This window comes from Cyphellophora europaea, assembly GCF_000365145.1.
Source record: "Cyphellophora europaea CBS 101466 unplaced genomic scaffold supercont1.12, whole genome shotgun sequence".
In the NCBI taxonomy this organism is placed as follows: Eukaryota; Fungi; Ascomycota; class Eurotiomycetes; order Chaetothyriales; family Cyphellophoraceae; genus Cyphellophora; species Cyphellophora europaea.
The window spans coordinates 388,825-404,411 of NW_008481800.1; the positions used below are offsets into that span (position 1 = coordinate 388,825).

The following is a 15,587-nucleotide window of genomic DNA, read 5'->3' on the forward strand; positions in this document are numbered from 1 at the left end:
TAAACAGCAAGTTGCTGTCGATCCTTAAGCATCAAGTTCGGGGCATGTATGAGCTTTCGACACGTTTGAGCCATCTTCCATCGCACGCGCTTTGACGGGAAGGCACTAGGTACTTCGTGGCGAGTCAAGAGGGAGCCTTGGCACTCCGCATCTGAGTTTCAGGCACGAGCCACTCGGAGAAACGCAGCCAATTTTCCGAGCTCGGACTGCGGGTGCGCGGGCGGTCAAGAATCAACACACTTTTTTGGCGTCTGCCCCTCAGACTGCACTCACTTCACTGCTACTGGACGAGCTACAGGCAACATGTCGGGCCCTAGGAAGTACTCTCGCCAGGAGTTCTTGAGCATATTCCCGTCACTTGTGGAGGATATCAAGCAAGATGCAGCCAAATACAAGTTGCCTCCAAATGCAATGGAATGGCTGGAGAAGGTAGGCCACCGACTACCGGTTCGTTGAGAGAGAGTACTGATAAGCGCAGTCAATCAATGTGAATACACCCACGGGCAAGCTCAACCGCGGCATGTCGGTGCCGGACTCGGTGTCGCAGCTCCTTAATCGACCCTTGACCGACGAAGAATTTACCATGTCTGCGACCCTAGGATGGCTGACCGAGCTCCTGCAAGCATTCTTCCTGGTGAGCGACGACATTATGGACGGTAGCATCACAAGAAGAGGGGAGCCGTGCTGGTACAAGCAGCCGAACGTGGGCATGATTGCAATCAACGACGCCTTCATGCTTGAGTCGGGAATCTACCTGATTCTCAAGAAGCGTTTCCGCTCACACCCTGCATACCTGGATCTGATAGAACTCTTCCATGAGGTCACCTGGCAGACCGAACTTGGTCAGTTGTGCGACTTGATCACTGCGCCCGAGGATCACGTCGACCTGAACAACTTCAGCATGGACAAGTACACGTTCATTGTCATCTACAAGACCGCATACTATTCGTTCTACCTACCTGTTGCCATGGCTTTGCACTACCTCCAGCTGGCGACTCCGGAAAATCTCAAGCAAGCACATGATATCCTTATTCCGATGGGCGAATACTTCCAGATACAAGACGACTACCTTGATGCGTTTGGCGATCCGTCGGTGATCGGCAAGATCGGAACAGACATCAAAGATAATAAGTGCGGGTGGCTGATCAATCAGGCGCTACTGATCGTGACGCCTGAACAGCGGAAACTCCTGGATGAGAACTATGGCCAGAAAGACGATACCAAGGAGGCAAAGGTCAAGGAGCTGTACAATGAGCTCAAACTGGAGCAGCGGTACCAAGAATACGAGGAGAAGCGGGTGAGCGAGCTTCGCAAGATGATGGGCGGTGTTGGGAATCAAGGTCTCAAGGGGGCACTGGAGACCTTCCTCGCCAAAATTTACAAGAGAGGAAGGTAGTGTGGACAGTGGATTCTCATGATGATAGACTTAGACAATACCAGCACCTTGCGGTGAACAATCACATGGGCCAAGCAGAAGACTGCAATTCTGCACCGAACTGTGGGATTTGCAAGGCGGGGATCCGCGCGGGGCAAAACTGGCCTGGAGAAAGCATCTCGGCGCTCTAACGGGCGACTGACGTAGCGCCCCCAAGCGACTATGCATCATCGTGCAGTGTGTCCACAGCGAGCTTGCAATGCACGAAGATATCAACTCAGTTCGATTTACCGAGCAAGTCATATGATAATTGCCATCTCAACCTTGACTGCCTGAGAATTCTTTTCGTCCCAAAGCAAGCACAGTCAGCAACATCAGACACAACGGCAGCATTCTCTGTTGCCCTCCGCTACCCCAAAACTCCACCGGGATCCAGCTAAATTATTAAGTTAGCCTCCCGCCCATTGTTTGAGAGCTCGACGACCACCCCAGCACTTTGCTCGGCAAGCACTTCCCCAGCAAGCTTTGCTGTGTTTACTGTGGTACTGAGCTCGAAATTTCTTGCTCCCTTCTAACAGGTACTCTGCAGATCTTGAACGTGCTAGACCTTACGGCCTAATACACTCGAGAAACTGAGGGTCAAACAGCGAATTATCCGTGCGTTCGTGTGGGGAAAGAGCTCGCCCCAGCACATAAAAACCACCGCTTCCGCTTCCTTGCGCATTCCCCGCCAGCACAAATCCTACCAGCTTCATTCCTCAGGCTACCCACCAGCACCTACCACATCGTCAAGATGAACGGCGAGTCCGGCAAAAGAGATGTTAAAAACCATCTGTTATTCGAGATTGCCACCGAAGTAGCGAATCGAGGTAACCCCGACTGATCTCCATCGTATCTGTATCGGCGTTAACCCTTCGTACAGTTGGTGGAATTTATTCAGTGCTCAAGTCTAAAGCTCCTGTCTCTACTGCCGAGTATGGCGAGCGCTACTGCCTCATTGGCCCTCTCAACAAGAACTCGGTAAGCTCTCCTGATCAACTTCTTGAGCAAGACTAATGTGGGCAGGCCGCCGTTGAAGTCGAGCAGATCGATCCTCCCCCAGGCCACCTCCGAGACAGTATAAATGCCATGCAAGAGAGGGGCGTTGAGTTGATGTACGGACGATGGCTTATCGAAGGTGCACCCAGAGTGCTTCTCATCAACACCGGAACTGGCTACCGATGGCTTGACGAGTGGAAAGGCGACCTCTGGACCCAAGCCGCCATTCCCTCACCTGCAGGTGACCACGAGACAAACGAGGCAATTGTTTTCGGCTATTTGGTGGCCTGGTTCTTGGGCGAGGTGAGCACAGTCCGTCAATTTCTGGAAATTCGCAATACTGATCTGGCTAGTTTGTTGCGCGAGAACAAACCCGGGCCGTTGTCGCCCACTTCCACGAATGGCTTGCTGGGGTTGCGATTCCTTTGACGAAAAAGCGACAGATGGACGTGACAACCATCTTTACCACTCATGCTACCCTGCTCGGCCGTTATCTTTGCGCCGGCTCCGTTGATTTCTACAACAACCTGCAGTACTTCGACGTCGACGCAGAAGCCGGAAAGCGTGGTATCTACCATAGATACTGTGTCGAGCGTGCCGCTACCCACTCATGCGATGTCTTCACCACAGTCTCCCACATTACGGCTTTTGAAAGCGAGCACCTCCTCAAACGGAAACCTGACGGCGTTCTTCCAAACGGTCTCAATGTCAAGAAGTTCTCTGCTGTCCACGAGTTCCAGAATCTACATTCCGTCCAGAAAGAGAAGATCCACGAGTTCGTCCGAGGCCACTTCTACGGTCATCTCGACTTCGATCTGGAGAACACGCTATACATCTTCACCGCAGGGCGATACGAGTACCGAAATAAAGGTGTGGACATGTTCATCGAATCTCTGGCCAGATTAAACCATAGGCTCAAGGTCGCCGGCAGTAAGACCACAGTAATCGCGTTCATGATCATGCCTGCACAGACCTCGTCCCTCTCGGTCGAGTCGCTCAAAGGCCAGGCTGTCACCAAGGCATTGGCAGATACCGTGGGCAACATTGAACGTGGTATCGGTCGCAGACTCTTTGAACGCTCGGTACACTGGAAGGAGGGCGATCCTATGCCTGATGAGAAGGAATTGATCACGCCTGCAGACCGAGTCGTGCTCCGAAGAAGACTGTTCGCCATGAAGAGAGGCGGCCTTCCCCCCATCGTCACGCACAACATGGTCAACGACGCAGAAGATCCAGTCCTGAATCAGCTTCGCCGTGTCCAGCTCTTCAACCATTCATCTGATCGTGTCAAGGTTATTTTCCACCCGGAATTCCTCAACTCTTCGAATCCTGTCCTCTCGCTGGACTACGACGACTTCGTTCGTGGTACCCATCTCGGCGTTTTCTCATCCTACTACGAGCCTTGGGGTTACACACCTGCCGAATGTACCGTCATGGGAGTCCCTTCGATTACCACCAATCTATCCGGATTCGGTTGTTATATGGAGGAGCTGATCGAGAACTCATCTGACTACGGCATCTACATTGTGGACCGAAGAACCAAAGGCGTCGATGAGTCTGTCAACCAACTCACAGATTACATGTTCGACTTTGCTCTGAAGAGTCGACGACAAAGGATCAACCAGCGGAATCGCACCGAGCGTCTCAGCGATCTACTCGATTGGAAGAGAATGGGAATGGAATATGTTAAGGCTCGACAACTTGCTCTTCGTCGCGCATATCCGGCCTCATTCCAGGATGAGGCTGATTCGGAAGATTTCTTTGGCGAGACTGGCCAGAAGATCTCCAGACCACTGTCTGTACCCGGTTCGCCAAGAGATCGCAGTGGCATGATGACACCTGGTGACTTTGCGTCGCTGCAAGAAGGCATGGAGGGTCTCAGTACAGAGGACTACATTGCCTGGAAGCTCCCGTAAGTACAGCTATCGCCCCTAGGCTCAAGTTGCTAACAGAACATAGTGAGGAGGACGAGCCTGATGAGTATGCCTTGCCACTAACCCTCAAGAAAGGGAAGGGTTCTGGTGCGAACTCGCCGGCTCCTCTTATGGCTGCTGCCAACGGCGCCTCGTAACCAGATGCTGCAACGACAATCCCTGCCTCGAAAACCCACGATCGAAAGTGTTGCGAGAATGGCGACGGTGCAATACATTGCCCAGCGAGGTCCTGCTTTGGTGTATCCAGTTCTGTCTTGTCGTGCAAAGCATTTGTTCATTTAGTGAGTCAAGAGTTTGTGTGCAACCGGAAAAGGATGTGACGGAGAAAAGATGACATGACTGAAGCATGCAGAAGGCTTGGGCGGTTTGTAGGATAGTCAGCATAAGTGCATACTTATTCAACTTGATCTTTTCCAACTTAGTCTGCAACGCAGATGTGTCGTGACCCAGTCGATCCCTATTGCATTCGTTGGCTTTCGGCATCAACAGTCACAACCAAGCTGGTGGTTGGACCGGTCTGCCAGACGCCTCGTGCTGCTTCTCTAGTGTGTCTGACAGTGGTGACAAGCATGTCCAGCTGGGTGAACTCGCTCCAAACGCCAGCACTGTTGCACGTTGGCTTTGTGAGCTGTATAGTTGCTTCTCTGACAGGCAATCCCGGAGCTGTCTTCGCACCACTCTCAACACTCGGATTGCGAAGAGTCTACCACTGTTCGATCCGCCCGCACTTGCACACGACGAACCTTTCCCTGGGCCGTGATTTCTGCGCATCGATAGCATTTTGCGTACCCACTTCAAACAACCTCATAAGCTCAATATGCGTTTACAAAGCGGTGTCTTGTTGGCTGCGAGCAGCGTGCTGGCTGTTCTGGCTCAAGCGGATGCCTCGCCCGTCGATAAGGGAATGTTTCGAGTGCGGATGATGCGTCAACAGGGGACGACTGAGGTTGTTGACACTGCGGCTACACCATCTCTGGCAGCGATCTCTCCAGCCAATGCGACGACAACACCACTGCTGCCAACGACTCCACCTACCAATGCGACAACGACACCACTGATTGCGACGACTTCTTCCGTCAACGCGATGACTTCTCCCGTCAACGCCACAACTCCATTCTTGGCCTTGTCGGTATTTGCTGAGGCAAAGTCCAGTTTAGCTGCGAAAGCGGGAGTTGCTCCTACGAATACTTCTGAGGTCGCGAAGCCGTCGGCTGACGGTGTGACTTCAAATCTCACAGATGGCGCTCATCTTTCAAGCCCAACCACGAGCGCGGCAGCCTCTGGTTGTAAGGGTTATACCATTGTTCAAAATGATATCGGCGACGGCATCGCTAAGGAACATGGCATCACTCTCAACGAGCTGCAAGAGCACAACCCTGGAGTCAATCTGGAGATATTGCAGCCTAGTCAGACGCTAATACTGCCTCCATATGCTACTGGTGCAGATCTACATGCTGCAGCATCGTGTGGTATCACTCTGGTTGGCCCGGCTCCCTCATCCAGCACACCCTCTACGAATTCCACGACACCTCTTCCTCCGGAGACGCAGGCGACGACTACTTCTGTGCCGCCATGTGGCACTTTGTGACACTACCAGCAGCCATAGTTCGTAGTGAGCGGAACCTATATGATCCCAAAAAAGCTTCCACAAAACAAATAACCTGGTAGGCTGCCGGCAACGCGAATCTCAGCTGCCAGTTTCCCGCCTTGACGGGACGACAAAGCATGTTCATCAGTGACGCAGACATTACTCTCGCAACCTGGCTCATGACTATGCGTTGTGCCTCGGCCCTTCCAGGAAAGCCGTGGAGAATGGTCCTGAGGGGGAGGGCTTCATGCTTGGAGCCCAAAGCGAGTAGATGCGGGGGACCTTACAGCGACTAAGGACAGCAGTGGCTCTAAGGGGGGCTGCAGATTAATTACACTGAAATCACGAGATCCTAATGTCTTGGATGTACTACATGCTCAGAGTACAGATGTAGTTGAGTGGCCTCATAACTGCCTGAAAGCACGCCTTGTTGCCTCATGCCAGCTGACAAATCAGATCGCAGGGAACCGCGCAGGACTCCGAGGGTTGCGGGGTAAGGCGTCGGCCTTTGAACTGCTCCCCCTCACTGTCTCTTCGCATTGCTGCATTGGGAACACATGCTGAAGCTGCTGAGTGGCTGTCGTCCTGACTGTCAAGCTATCGAAGGTGGTGGACATTGACTCTGTGGCCATCTTCCCCCACCTTATATACCTAATATTTCCTTCGTTTGTTCCCCACCTTCATCTCAAAACTAGCAACCATGTCCCAAATACGGACAGAGACCCGAGAGCCCAAATCCACCAACGCTGGTCCTTCAAAGTCCGTCCTATTCTTCGGCGCCACGGGCGTCATCGGCACCTACCTCATCTCAGGCCTGGCGAACGCCCTGGAGGCCGGCACGCTCTCCCGCCTCGCCATTTTCACCTCCAACTCGACCGTGACCTCCAAGTCCGACACCATCGACAGCCTCAAAGCCCATGGCGTCGAAGTCTTCGTCGGCGACGTCAGCGACACTTCCTACATCCGCGCCGTCCTCGACGGCAGCGCCGCGCCCACGAACCCCAGCACCGACACCACGCCCTTCGACACCGTCATCTCCGCCGCGGGCCGCAATGCGATCCTCACGCAGATCCCTATCTTGGAGGTGGCGGAAAGCGTCGAGACCGTGAAGCGCTTCTATCCGTCTGAGTATGGGACCGACATCGAGTACGATGCGCAGACGAGTCCGCACGAGCCGCCGCACCAGCTGAAGCTCAAGGTGCGCAAGTGGATCAGGGAGAATGTGAAGCGGCTCGAGTACACGTATCTGGTGACGGGACCGTACTCCGAATTGTGGTTGGGGAAACCGCCGGCTGCGGCGGAGATGGTGGGCGGGTTTGATGTGAAAGGGAAGAGGGCGGTCGTGTTGTACGATGGGAAGGGGAGGGTTTCTTTCACCTCGATGGGAGAGTAAGTTCCCTGTGTCTATCCCCATTGCAGGGTTTCGTCATCATGGTTTGCTGGGTATGCTAACAGCACTGTCACCAGCGTCGCGAAGCTGCTGGTGGCCTCCCTAGCCCACCCCGCCGAGTCGCGCAATCGAGCACTCAAGGTGAATTCATTCACCACCACGCCACTAGACGTCGTAGCGGAGTTTGAGAAGCAGACTGGTGGCGAGAAGTGGAAGGTCGAATTCACGGATCGAGATGAGTTAATCAAGAACGAGAAGAAGGCGCATGAGGAAGGGGCGCCGTTTGCCACGGCTTACACGCTGCGGAGAATCTGGGCAGATGGTGGAACGCTGTACGACGTGAGGGATAATGGGAGAATTGACTTTGAAGGCCAGGAGGAGAGCTTGGAGAGTCAGGTAGCTGAGGCGGTGGCGAAGCAGACTGCTTGAGAAAGTGTCGCGGGCCGATGGCGGGGTTTGGCGAGAAGGCAAAGAAGAACCGTGGGAGCTGTGCGAGTAGTGGAAGAAACGCCCAATGGATTGATTGTTCGTAGTAAAGGACCCGAGATATAGGCCATGATAGCCCCGAGGCATTCATTACACTTGGAAGTCTAGGGATCGGAAAAGGGGCCTCAGCCTCGCCAAGAAATTTCACTGCTCTGTACGAGTCTCACCCCCATCCAGCATTGCGGCTCCGAGACTGACAGCTCTCTGCAAACGCCGCAAGAAGTCAGTGACCACGTTTGTTGGGCTTCCGAGTGCCAGGCGGTAAAATGGGCCACGCGAGCCTTGCCTCTTTGCCGCAACGTGCCTTCGCGCTTCACGAGGGCGTCGTGAGCCGTCAATCGCAAAGTACTGCGCCATTTGATATTGAACACCGAAGCCTTCGTTTGCGGCCGGCTCTAGACAAGCATGTCTCTGGGCGAGGATACCACGAATCTATATCCTACATCTGTAAACCTAGCACATAATCTCGAGCCCGACACAAAACCGACATGAGCAGCCCGTTCTCAACAATGCTTACTCTATCCCCCCTCCTAGCGCTCTGCGCCCTCGTTTTCGCAGTCGTCCAGATCCGCGAAGCATCACCATTCCTCCCACCAACTCCCACTGATCCAAACCTCCAGGAAACCTTCCCCCTCTCGGCCCGCTTCTATCCCTACCCCTACCCACCACTCAACACAAGCACCGCCCCCGCCCCAGCGCAGACCTACATCCTCAGCAGCAGCATGACCGTCGACCTTACCTCCCTGCTGCCCGATTCGCTCTCTCATGGCGTCAGCATGCCGCTCGTGCTCGACACCATGCAGGCCTGTACTTGGGTGCCGACGCGGGGTATGTCGTGCCATACCTATGACGGCAACGGCGGTACCGGTACGGGAGCTGAAGGCGATGGCGATGCCAACTCTGTCGCAAGGGGTGGCGGCGGGGTGAATTGTTCGCAAATTTCAGCGGTTGACCCGCCGCTGAGGGCGCTGTTTGGGCAGGTAAACAATGGCCTCGGCGCGGAGACGTATATGGAAAGGAAGATTGCGCTGCTGGCGCCGCGAACAGCGTGCACGCACTGGCTGGGCGGGTATGTCGTGGGCGATGTGGTGCCTACGGCGTTGAGGTTCGCGGGAAAGGAGATTGGTGGGAGTGAGGTGCTGTTCGCGGACGAGTTCTATGCGGCGGAGGGGAGGTCGTTTCTGGACTTTCAGAGGTATTATGGTGGAGGATCGGGAGTGTTGGGGTTGGGGATGTATGAGGATCTGTATGCTGTGCAGAAAGAGGGCAAAGGGTTAGAGGTTGGCGGAAGAATGGTTTCGGGCCTGTTAAGGACCTTGTGGATGCAAGATGATGCGTCAGAGCGGGGGCTAGTGGCGAGAATGTTCAGCATTTCGCTGCCTAGGAGAAACGAATCGGGGAAGTTTGTGGTTGGAGGGGCGGTGGATGACGAGAGAGGGTTGGAGAGTGTTGATGCGCAGCGTGTCAGTGTGTCCTTGCCAAGGGGAGAAGAAAGAGAGCTGGTTGGATTGTTGCACAAAATGCTGTATGCTGTGCCGGGAGTAGGACTCAGTGTCGGCGGGACAAGTGCTGACAGGAGCAAATACGGTGATGAGTACTTCCTTGAATCTGCCCTGCCTGTTGTCTACACCACTCGAGAGCTTGCAGAGGGCGTCGCAGCAGTCTTCGAGCCGCCAGGAAGCCTCAATGTCAGCTCGAGAGTGTACGAGGTCAGCTGTGGTGCTGTTGCTCCAGGGAATATCTCCTTCAAGATCTCTACCGGCCAAGGCGATGGGTCAGTCTCGTTCCCGATCTATCCCGACGATCTCATCGTGCCTATCCGGTTGGACGACACAGGGGCATGCATGAGTGCTTTTCAGGTCGATTGGCTTAATCCTGACATGAGGCGGCTCGGATGGCCATTCTTCAGGAACGTGATCGCATCTATCGATGTTGGAAAGTGGACGATCGATATAAGGGGCAAGGCTTGGCCTAATTCTCGTCAACAATCATCGAGCACCTTCGCGTCGCCGAACATCAGCTCCAGCCCTTCAGGCCCAGGGGCCGCCATGAGCTTCGAGGTCTCGAAGTCCTTGATAAGCAGTATCACATCTTCCCCTGCGTCGCAGCCACCCGCTTCCGACCCCCTTGGGATCTCATTCACGTCCACCGCTCACGGTACGGGCTCGAGCCCCACAGGCAGTAAATCAATCACAGGCGGCGATAACATCGCCAATGCTCCAGAGAGCCTACCACTAGTGTCATCGCCTCCTCCAGGCAGTATGCACGGAGCGCTAACACTGGCGACCTCGACAGCCCAGGTTGCGACACCAAGTCCCGTTCCAGAGACAAGTCCGAGCACTAAGAGAGCTAGGGCACTGGATGTCGTTGATGAGCAGTCTGGGGCGACGAAGTGGGCCGATGGGGAAGGTAGAGGCCATCGGTGGCCGCGGCGATTTAGACTAGGTGAGAAGTGGACGCTGTGGGATAGTGCTGCCAAACAAAGGACGGCTCAACAACGCGTCAGGAGGGATACTGGTGAGCACTCGAAGGGCCAAGAGCTCTGAAGCATTGCGCAGAGAATGGAGCTTGGGTCTAAGGATTTTGGCAGCAGCCGAAGCCATTGAGACGAGTCAACCCAGTGCGTGTGAGCTGTCGTAAGGCGCGTGCCAGGACTTTGGTGGGAGAGGTTGCTCCAGACCCGTTCACATTGTCCATTGAGGAGTTTCAAACTTACGTTCTTCCTATCGGGGCGGCGTTCTGGATAGTTCGCTACCGTTACTTGGAGAGTGACCATGCTGTCGAGATCGAGGGGCAGAAGAGCACTCTGTGAGCATTAGACAAAGATGACCGTCCAGAAAGGAGCGAATGGCTCTATGAAAGGCTACTCACAGGAGAAGATAGGCGCCAGCTTATGAAGAGAGCAATGTCCTTCAAATCAACGATAGCTGATTTCAGTCCTCACACCTGCCTCTGACGATTGCCGCTAGAGGCCATGGGTCTAGCTTTGATTGGCAGTCTACCAAGTGTAGCCAGCCAGCTGTGATATTCACGTCCGCGGCGGGCTTCAATCCTGGTCTATCAGCAAAATATAGTCATCCTGTTCAACGAGTGTGGGAGTCCTGCATGATGCACTACCAAAGAACCCATAATCTGACACGTAATGATGGTCGAAGGCCTCCAGTACCTTCTAACATGGCCCAAGTGTTGATAGATTTTCCTCAACGGGTCACGATCTTTCGAGGCTGAGATGACCTGAAACTTGGAGCATTGCTAACACTGAGTTGGCCAGCGGGTCAGGAAGGATTGAAGTCGTTCTGATCAAAATCTACTTTTGTCAGAAGGATGAGATCAAGTGTACGAGAGTCGAAGGGGAATGATTACACTACTAGAGACGTAAAGTGGGCTTGCTCTCTCGCCATGGAGGGGCCTGATCGGTGTTTGTAGTATACTGACAAGTTGCCTGAGGCTCTGCTGCACTGTTAGCAACAGGACCAACGTGTCAAGAGCGTAGCTGTAGCCACTGAGCATCAAGTTGACCATAATGTGCCTTAGGCTGCGTAGTAGATCTAAAAAAGGAGCATTACACTGCGCAATATCCCTCTTGATCTTGGTGACATCCCAACCACTTGTGCAATCAAAGAACTTCTCACAGCAATAGCATGTACTCTCTAGCATTTATCTTTCCGTGTATGCGCACATCTCGACACACAGCCTGCTTCTTTGTGTGAGCCAACACGGCTCAAACCCTTTCCGTAACTTCAAGAAGCATCACAGCCTCTCCACCATGACATCGCCGTGGTGCATCTTCACCGGACGGTGTACGCCTACCGACAGCGTAACCCCAGCGACATCCGATTCTGGCACCGCAACGTCCACGATCTGCGATACATCGGTACGGCACGGAACTTGCGGGAAGACGTGGACGAGATGGAGGCTGAGGCTAGAGAGATGCTGATGGTGGTGCTCCAGAGTCTCGAGGATGGCGCAAAGCCTCGAGGAGCCAAAGTGCGGCTTTTCGAGACGTAAAAAGCAACGACGGGTAGTGCAAAAAGCTGTTGCAAACATCCGTTACCTTCCAGTATAGAAGACAGGGACATGGCCATTGGGGGAAGGGAGAAAGGTGTCTCCCGAATGGGCGGACTCGAAACGCTATGGCTTCGATGGATGTTTTTCTCGCTGCTTGCATAGAACATAGTCACCGCTTGGGAGAGGACCGGGCGACATGGATACGAGTGCCCGAGGATACCTTTCCAAAAGTCGCGCCACCAGGACACATGCATCCAAATAGCCCAAAAGAAACGAGGTCCATAAACCTTTGGTGAGAGTCTTGAGCATGATAAGCGTATTGCGTGAGGACAATAAGGCGCTCAACACCTTTGTCATTACTGTTTTATGAAGCCGTTCATTGTACCCGTGAGGTGGGTAAGAGCAGACTTTTAGGTCCCAAGCCCGATAAACGACTTTCCTAGATAGTTAGGTAGTAGGATTTTTGCGGATCACCCGGTCGTTTAGTGGTTGCCCTTTTGATCAGCTGTACTCGCGCAAGCCACAAACGTACTTTCGACCCTCCTCTGTTTTCTCCTTCTTTTCTTAGGCACATGACTGGCCAAGTCCCCACTCAATCAAGCAGTTCCCCCAGACCTATCCTAACGTCGCAGGTCCGCGACTGTAGACCACATCTCCAAACTGCCCAGCGTCCATACCATCCACCCTGTCCCAAATGCGCAAGAAGCTGGCTACTTGGCGCTTTGTGACCGCGACATCGATCAGCTGCCGCTGATCGAACAGATCCGGCCACTCCTTGAGCAGCCAGTCCGGGCTGGTGACGAGGGATATCTCTGGAATCTGGTGCCAGAGGAGGGGCAGGCCCTCGCCGGGTTGCTCCAGCTTGCTTTCGATCGGATTGGAAATGCGCAGTTGCTGGTCCGGAAAAGCGCCGCTCCACTCATCCTGGACGAGATTGGCAAGGGAAGGAGTAGCGGCAAACAGCATCTCGTCGTCAGGCTTGCCTGTGGGCCAGTACAGGTCGTGGGCGAGATCGTCGAACCAGCTGACCGCCCCGAGATGCTCGACGCACGAGCCAAAGACAGTTGTTGTACCGCCATTGGTGCCGTTCCAAAGCTCCGGGTGGTCTTGCATCCAGCGGTACAGGACTCTGCCTGTGGGAGTCACGGCGGGAGTGTGAAGGTGTCCCGTGAGGAACAAGAGGATGGTTGTGCGTCTCGGAGGGGACGCGGCCAAAGCCCTAGCTTGAGCGAGAAGGGCGAAGTAGCCGTCCTCCTGCACAACATTGTTTCCGTCTGTGTGTGTCGAATATATAACGGTTTCGTTCTGAAGCTCAGTCCCTGGGACCACCACCCAGAAGGTTCGCGTGGTGGTGTTGGACACCATGCTGCCTTCAAGCTGCAGACTCGCCGTCGCGCCCGCCTCAGTTGCCTTCACCACCTTGGAAGCAGCTTCGCCTGCCAGGTAGACCGCGGGAAGGTCTTGGAAGAGCATCTTGAAGGGACCATACTGCCCGTAGACATTGGCAGCCGTAACGCCATCCCACAGATAAATGGCCGCTTTGACGCCAGCCTCAGCAGCGGCTGTCATGTTGACACCAGTATTCGCGATGCTCGCGGGTACGCCGCCCCTCATGCCCCATTGAGGCGAGCCAGGCCAGACAGCAAGCGATTTGGAGGTGTCGGCAGGACCGGTGGTCAGATTCAGGACAGCTACCTTACCAGAAGCATCCTCCCAAGCGGGCCCACCAGCGACGGGATTGTTGAGTTTGAAGAGGTCGCCAGTGACTCCTTCTGGGCCGGTCACCCCAGAATACGGCACGTACATGGCCGGCTCGATGTCCTCGCCATCCACCGTCAACTTTGGAGGGGTTTTCGGCGCATCGTAGTACTCGAAGTCGTAAATATCGGATTCGGTCTGAAACCCCAAGTCCTGCAGCTGGGCCTCTATACGCTCAAGCAGTTTGTTATGGTTAGGGGATCCAGTCAGGTGGCTTTTCAGTTCGGCAAGAAACTCGACTTCATCGTCAATCCAGTCCAAGGCAGAAGTCTCACGCTGCCGGAGTGGGAGTGCAACGAGTAAGGTGGCGGTCAGAGACCAGAGAGTCAAACAGTGGCTGATGAGGCGAGTCATTTTTGCTGGTGTGCGAGACAGGATCTGCCCAAATCTGAAAATCTCTGTCCAGCATCAATGCCAGCGAAGTACCGGCCATGCATTCTTGTACCCTTCGGCACTGCAATCAACATAGCTGTCGCCGTTGGAGTTCATTACCCCACAATCTCCTCATCGCTTTCGGATCCGGATGTTGGTCGAGGACCTCGTGTTGAGCCCAGAGGACTGTGCAGCGAGTTTGCATTTGCTCCATGGTGGCATGAGAAATGTGTCAGCAGTCAGAGTATTTCGAAGTACCATCGACTTCGTGCATGCTGTATAGGCGGATTTGACAACCGCTGAGTCCAATCCAGGGTCGTGCTGGCACGACTATAGTGGAGCTGGCGGATCCGAGATACTGGTCGCTTAAAAGACTTGACGAGCACCGTATCCCGAAGAAAGGAAGCGAGAGTAGGATCAAGATCAGGAACGATCAGCAGAGAGCAGAGCTGCTCGGGAACGGAAGCTTGCCAAGGATCGGCAGGTGCGCGGGGAAGGGGGGGCGGGGAGGGGGGAGGGGGGTTACGGGGTTCGGCTGGTATTCCACCGTTCACGTCGGTCCTTGCGAACTGTACCCGAGCAGTGTCTGACCTCGGTCGGCAACTGATACCGTACCTCGGATCAAAGCTTACACCGCTGGGATGAGACCTTTTAAGAATTGAAGGCTGACTAAAGGTCAGCCGCAGGCAGGTGGCCCGAACCCTAGCCATTGGCAAGTAGCTTGCTGCTGCCTTGATTGCCAGGATTCTTTGCGAGTCTTGCGTGGCCCGATCGATATTGAGGTGGATATGGTGGAACGATTCGCTTGGGCAAGCCACTCTGGGAGCTGGGAAAAGCTCTATTTGACTTACATTATGATATCTGATAATCGGCCATCTCAAGCGGGTCGTTTGCACCGAGGCCCCCCCTCGATGACGACCACAGCGCATGCTCCGTGCTTCGTCCGTGCGGTCGCAGCAGTCGACATGGAAGGCCATGAGTCAAGAAATGCATGATCATGGCTGCATCATCTGACAAATGCGGCTGGTGAGAGCTGCCTTATGTATCCCTGAAGTGACAGGTTGCTACTGGATTGAGATCTAATACCCGAAAGCGGCGTTGATACTCTCGCCCAAGGTTTACTTTTACCCCAACCATGCTGTCGATCTGGGGAAAGTCTGGTTTATACGAGGAGGGTTGCCGATGCGTATGCATGCACAGTTACCTGTTGCAGCAGCAACCCTGACCAGTGGTACAGCAACCCTCATGTCAGAGCGGTTCGAACTCGGCTTCATCGGCTGGAAGAGCTCTACTTAAGGCGAGCGGTGTCCACCCCACCACAATCGTGGGTGCAAAAGTGGGTATTCCTCCAGATGTGAGGTCTCGGATGATACTCTGCACGAGTGAACCCGCATACAGTCGCTGCACGATCGCCGACAGTGTGCTGGATGCAACCAGGGCTGGGTCTTCCTTCGGCAGCCCAACCACTCGCCTGAAGCCATTGACAGCCTGTCCGGGATGGCATGACACAGAAGCCGTTGCACTAGCCAGGATCATGCGATCGGTCGCTAGGTTTTACCAAGTATTGGTACACATTGGCACATGCTGTACTCAATGACTCGACGTCTCCTTGAATTTGCTTTTTCGCCGAAACGCTCC

General features: G+C 54.4%; 6 protein-coding genes across 6 annotated transcripts; 5 read left to right on the forward strand and 1 right to left on the reverse strand.

Annotated features, from left to right (window-relative positions):
• Positions 1-303: 303 nt before the first annotated feature.
• Positions 304-1,396, forward strand: HMPREF1541_10293 (farnesyl pyrophosphate synthase; the record flags this gene model as incomplete). The annotated part of the gene is made up of 2 exons (XM_008714964.1): positions 304-429; positions 479-1,396. The coding sequence occupies 2 exons, from the start codon at positions 304-306 to the stop codon at positions 1,394-1,396; spliced, it is 1,044 nt and encodes a 347-aa protein (XP_008713186.1).
• A 772-nt stretch (positions 1,397-2,168) lies between these two features.
• HMPREF1541_10294 (glycogen [starch] synthase) lies at positions 2,169-4,484 on the forward strand (the record flags this gene model as incomplete). The annotated part of the gene is made up of 5 exons (XM_008714965.1): positions 2,169-2,244; positions 2,298-2,395; positions 2,441-2,716; positions 2,767-4,325; positions 4,373-4,484. The coding sequence occupies 5 exons, from the start codon at positions 2,169-2,171 to the stop codon at positions 4,482-4,484; spliced, it is 2,121 nt and encodes a 706-aa protein (XP_008713187.1).
• Positions 4,485-5,164: 680 nt separating this feature from the next.
• On the forward strand, positions 5,165-5,935 carry HMPREF1541_10295 (uncharacterized protein; the record flags this gene model as incomplete). The annotated part of the gene is made up of 1 exon (XM_008714966.1): positions 5,165-5,935. The coding sequence occupies one exon, from the start codon at positions 5,165-5,167 to the stop codon at positions 5,933-5,935; it is 771 nt and encodes a 256-aa protein (XP_008713188.1).
• A 700-nt stretch (positions 5,936-6,635) lies between these two features.
• Positions 6,636-7,754, forward strand: HMPREF1541_10296 (uncharacterized protein; the record flags this gene model as incomplete). The annotated part of the gene is made up of 2 exons (XM_008714967.1): positions 6,636-7,324; positions 7,403-7,754. 2 exons carry the CDS (start codon positions 6,636-6,638, stop codon positions 7,752-7,754), a joined length of 1,041 nt encoding a protein of 346 aa, XP_008713189.1.
• Positions 7,755-8,320: 566 nt separating this feature from the next.
• HMPREF1541_10297 (uncharacterized protein) lies at positions 8,321-10,357 on the forward strand (the record flags this gene model as incomplete). Its single annotated transcript, XM_008714968.1, has 1 exon — positions 8,321-10,357. The coding sequence occupies one exon, from the start codon at positions 8,321-8,323 to the stop codon at positions 10,355-10,357; it is 2,037 nt and encodes a 678-aa protein (XP_008713190.1).
• Positions 10,358-12,434: 2,077 nt separating this feature from the next.
• HMPREF1541_10298 (uncharacterized protein) lies at positions 12,435-13,931 on the reverse strand (the record flags this gene model as incomplete). Its single annotated transcript, XM_008714969.1, has 1 exon — positions 12,435-13,931. The coding sequence occupies one exon, from the start codon at positions 13,929-13,931 to the stop codon at positions 12,435-12,437; it is 1,497 nt and encodes a 498-aa protein (XP_008713191.1).
• Positions 13,932-15,587: the final 1,656 nt, after the last annotated feature.